Source organism: Cannabis sativa, chromosome 1 (assembly GCF_029168945.1).
Source record: "Cannabis sativa cultivar Pink pepper isolate KNU-18-1 chromosome 1, ASM2916894v1, whole genome shotgun sequence".
NCBI lineage: Eukaryota > Viridiplantae > Streptophyta > Magnoliopsida > Rosales > Cannabaceae > Cannabis > Cannabis sativa.
The window spans coordinates 52,203,014-52,208,476 of NC_083601.1; the positions used below are offsets into that span (position 1 = coordinate 52,203,014).

The 5,463-nt window shown below is 25.1% G+C and overlaps 1 protein-coding gene across 1 annotated transcript; it reads left to right on the plus strand.

Annotated features, from left to right (window-relative positions):
* Positions 1-3,513: 3,513 nt before the first annotated feature.
* Positions 3,514-4,892, plus strand: LOC115704720 (organ-specific protein S2). The gene is made up of 2 exons (XM_030631925.2): positions 3,514-3,690; positions 3,890-4,892. The coding sequence occupies exons 1-2, from the start codon at positions 3,646-3,648 to the stop codon at positions 4,745-4,747; spliced, it is 903 nt and encodes a 300-aa protein (XP_030487785.2). The 5' UTR covers positions 3,514-3,645; the 3' UTR covers positions 4,748-4,892.
* The last annotated feature ends 571 nt before the right edge of the window (positions 4,893-5,463 follow it).

The following is a 5,463-nucleotide window of genomic DNA, read 5'->3' on the forward strand; positions in this document are numbered from 1 at the left end:
GAGTCATTTATTTCATTACATTTGCAGGTGATGTTGAGATAAGTTTTTAATTATTAGTCTTCATTTTTTTTTAAAATAATTTTATGACATCCAAGACTAAATTTATTTTTTGATTAATCTATTATTTATTTTTATTATTGTCATAGATGTTTTTGCTTATAAAAAATGGTGACAAAAAAAATATTTGGATTTATCACCATATCCATTTAATTACCAATGTAAGCTTTGTTACTCTGTTTTTGTTTAAGCTTTCTAATATCTTTTTTATAATATTTAATCATATATAGGAGTATTTAATTTGCTGTTTTTTAAACTTTGGTAATCTTAAATTGTATTTAGCACTTTAGATATATGCATATATTTATATATAAAATTTATAAATTTGGGAGTTATTTATTTATTCAAAGTCTAATAAACTTCTCTTACTATTGGTGTATAAAAAATTAAGCAATGTTTAGAGTTAAAACTGAAAATTTTTACATGTATTAGTTATTATATCATTTTTAAGTACAAATCAAATTCAAAAAAAAAATTCTATTTTCCAAATATTATTAGTGTGCAAATTGGAGAGAAATATTTTAGGAGTTCAAAGTTGTGAAAAATAATTATTCTTACTGTCTTTTAGGTAGTATGAACAGAAAGAAAAACAACATATATAATATTTGAAGGGAAGCACCGTGAAAGATTTTTGTATGACAAAATTATGTATTTTAACTTGGCAGTGTAATTAGAGGAAAAAGAAAACTTAGTTGTATAAAAACTTTTGAATCTTATATTCTTTTGTGTCCTAGAAATCAGTAGAAGAATAACTTGGTGTATTAGTTATTTTGGTGCTTTTTAATCTACAAACTTGGTGTACTAATATAATCATGTCTTCAAATCATCAATTTTTTTTATCTTTCGGAAGTAAAATACCAACAGTTATCACTTATTGACATAAATTTATATGATTAACGTATTCTAAAAAAATAATAGTCATAATAGAAATTTCCTTTAATACATATGGGCTATTAAAAGAATTATAATTAAGTTGTCATTTAATACTCATAGACTATTAATTATTATTAATAAAATCTGTCAATCAAAAGACAAAATATACAAAAATAGTGCTCTTTTATTTGCAAATGTGTAATTATTACTAATTTTATATTTATAAAATAACTATTAATGTCATAATCCATTCCAATTCTCACATTAAACTTAGACTAAAAGAATAATTACTTTCAATTCTTATATTAAACTTAAATTCATAATAAATACTAAGAATTAATAATAAATTTATAATTTTTTATTTGTCAAGACGAACGATCAGGAATTAGTAATTGTCAAGTTAATAAAAGGTAACTCCTTTGGGCACCATACTTTACCATGACAATCAATAAAAGTCAAGAACAATCGTTTAAACACGTCGGATTATATTTTTCTAAATACGTATTCACTCATGGCCAATTAAATATTATAGTATTTTGAGTCACTAACAAATAAGGATTAATCATAATAAATGATGATAATGAGGTCAAAGATCCAAATATAATCAAGAATATCGTGTACAAATAAATGTTTTAAAATACTCTCTCATCATCACTCAAAATAAAGGTGTCACTAAAAAATATCGTGTATAAAAAAGTCCTTAAATCCAACAATCTTAATAGTTCATGGGACATTTTTAACGACCTTAAAAGTTCAAGGGGCATGATTTGGTACATGTTAAAATTTAGGGGGCAAAAATCTTAATTAGCTTAAAAAAATACAAAAGTAGGGTCAAACCCGCGCGAAGCGCGGCTTAATTCCCTAGTATATATATATAATATACATTACTATTATTGGCTTATATAATATTATATATGTGTATATTATGATGTAACAAAAAACTAAAATATATTATTTAGTATATACACAAAATTTAGTTGATGTATATTGTGACGAGAGATTTTATTTTTCTTACAATAATGAATAATATTGTGTTTGTCATTTCTTGTGTACTTCTAATTTTAGTTTAGGTATCATTATAATTTTAACAATAAAAGCTCCATTATTGGTACTATGAGATCTTTTCATTAACTTTACAATCTTTATGATCGTTCCTGATTTTTTATTTTATACTTTAATTTTTTGATTATAACATGAATATTTATATTTATTAATTTGTTAAATTTACTGTTCATTTTGTTTTCTCTCACTATTTTCTCCATCATTACTTAAAAAATAATAAAATAAAAGTTATTTTAAATTTTGATATAAACTAAATCATGCTCTCTAAATTTTTCTGGTCGTTAAAAATTCCTCTCGAACTATTGAGATGGTTAGATTTAAGGACTTTTGTTCAATTTTTCTAAAGAAAGTCTGACGTAGATAAAAATATAAGTAGCATAATTCGGTACATGTTAAAGTTTAGGGAGTATAATTTTTTAAATATCAAAGTTTGGGGGGCACGATTTAATATATGGACAATCGTCATAATAGCAAAATTGAATAAAATTAAACAAAAGTCCTTAAATCTAACAATTTCAATATAGTTTATGAAAAAATTTTAACAACCTAAAAAGTTCAAGAGGCATAATTTAGTACATATCAAAGTACAAGGATAAAAATTCTAATTAGCCTTAAATAAACTAGTAAACACTTATTAAGAAAATATATATTCACCTTTTATATTTAAAATAAAAAACCAAAAACATTTTTTTTACCAAACATACACCTAACCTAAATGTGTCTTGTTACTCTAGATATATATCCTACTTAATAAAATAAAAAGGACCTGTCATGTTTCACAAATGATTTTAAATAAATATAAAATGACAAAAGAGTGATGAAGAATTTTGTTTCTTATTGTGATTTCATTCATGGTGGAAGAGTTGATAAGATTCATGTCCCCTTTTGGCTCCATCTAAAGGCTATTTACAAACTTATGAAAAAAATGGAAAGTTTTGATATGTATGCCTTGCAAATTTAATTGTACTAAATATATATTTTTTATAATATATATAAGAAAATATAAAATAAATCATCATATCGATAAAAAGATATTATAAAAAAAACTTAAGACTCGTATATAAATTTTATTTTTATATAATCGAAACTTATTTTCTGGTGAAAATTTTAGTTTTTTGATAAAAAATTAGTTTTTTGATGAATGATCTTTGGTGATTTTTGCTTTGACCAATCGTTACCGGATGGGTGAATTGTCGGTCGCCGTTTGCCAGATGTGGAACTGGTGAATGAAAGTGGATAGGTGGAACTGTTGAGGGATGGTGGAGATAGGGTTTGACAGAGGAGAAGAAATGAAAATTTTTATTTTTCTAAAATTGATTTATCTAAACATTAAATATGAGCTTTGATAATTAAATTTACAAATATATGACATATCAAATATTATAAAATAGCTAAAAAATACCATAAAAAATGATCAAACTTAAAACTGTCATATTTAAATAAGAAAATTTTTAAAACCCATATTATATTATATGTAAATTCTACAATTATTAATTGAAAAAAATAATTAAAACGTGAAAATCACTATTTGATATTCAATTATTTCAAGAACTATGTGCAACGTAGTCATAACAATTTGCTTATAAATAAAGGCAAATCTTTGGTCATTTTCAAAACAAAAAACTAAATCATACATTTGTTGTGAAGATCATCATGAAATCTACATGTGCCATTGTTGTTGTCCTCTCACTAATTCTAGTATGCATTCTCATCTCAAATCTATTATATTTTGTACACCTTACTATAAACTCTCACTTCCCAATATTCAATTTCATTATATGTATATATATAATTCATGATCATATTTAATTATGCAGTATTTGTTATGAATAATAGTCATTTAATTTGTTCACTATTAGATTATACATGTTAACAAATAATGTCTCTATTGTTGCAGCTGTTTTTATGTGAGAGTATTGAATCAAGAAAGGATCCAGCAGGAGAATACTGGAGATCTGTGATGAAAGAACAGCCGATGCCAAAGGCGATTGGAGGCCTTATTGGTCTCGATGGTAACTCGGATTATTACTCCACACCAAAAATTTCCAACCAAAAAACCAAATGTTCCGATCATAAAAATACATTAAACACTTTCACTAAAGACTTTGAACCTGTACCCCATGTTACCTCCTATCCTGAGAATGAGGTTAAGTCATCAGAAAAAAAATTGTTTACCAAAGACTTTGAACCTGTGCCTAATATTAGTTCATATCCTGACAGTGATGAGCTTAGATCATCAGTCAAATCAATGTTTACCAAAGATTTTGAACCTGTGCCTAATGTCAGTTCATATCCTGACAATAATGAGGTTAAATCATTATTTACTAAAGATTTTGAACCTGTGCCTAATGTTAGTTCATATCCTGACAACAATGAGGCTAAATCATCAGTAAAATCTTTATTTACTAAAGATTTTGAACCTGTGCCTAATATTAGTTCATATCCTGATAGCAACGAGGTTAAATCATCAGTAAAATCATTGTTTACTAAAGATTTTGAACCTGTGCCTAATATTAGTTCATATCCTGACAACAACGAGGTTAAATCATTATTTACTAAAGATTTTGAACCTGAACCTCATGCTACTGCTTATCCTAATGACGAAATTGAATCACCAGTAAAAACTTTATTTAGTAAAGACTTTGAGCCACAAAGAGGTGACGTCACAGCTTACCATGGGAATACTTATGTGAATCAGAAATTATTTGCAGAAGATTTTGAACCTACCCCACATGTTACAACTTACAGCGAGTGAAAGGCATCCTTGATCTTAAGTCCACCACTATAGCCTATTCAAGGTTGAAATTATACTATATGGGTGTCTACTTATGTTAATTTATGCTTGTAATAGTAAGTTGAATAAATAAAATTTGTCTCCCTTGGGCTATAATTTTTCTAGAGTTTTGTCTCTAATTTTTTTGTTGCCAAATTTTTTATTTTAAAAATTGTTTCAAATATTCCTCTTCAATCACATTCTTCTCATTTTCTTAAACAATTTGTTGAGACAGCAATAATATTAGATCAATTTTGCGCAATTCAAGAGTCTGCACAAAAATAAAAGAATTATTTCATATTTAACTAAAAAAATACTGAAATATAATTGTACAGAATTTAAATATTTTTATTGTTTATAAGTTTTTTAATAATAATACAGACTATTGATTCACATCGTTGTTTCCTTGTTATTTTCTTGTATTTTTTTGTTATTCTTATGTTGTTTTTCTGTTATTTTTTTATTGTTTTCTTGTTGTTTTATAACTATAAAAATATAATTAAAAAATTGTAAAATTAAAAGAAAAAAATTATTTAATCGTATAAATGTTACAATTTTGTTAAAAATAATATTTGGGTAAATTTTCCTCAAAATAAATACATAAAGAGTAGTTTTATAATAAGTAATGGGAATATATATACATATGCATTCTTAAAGGTTTTAGTTTTAATGATAACATAAAAGTATTTTCTTAAATC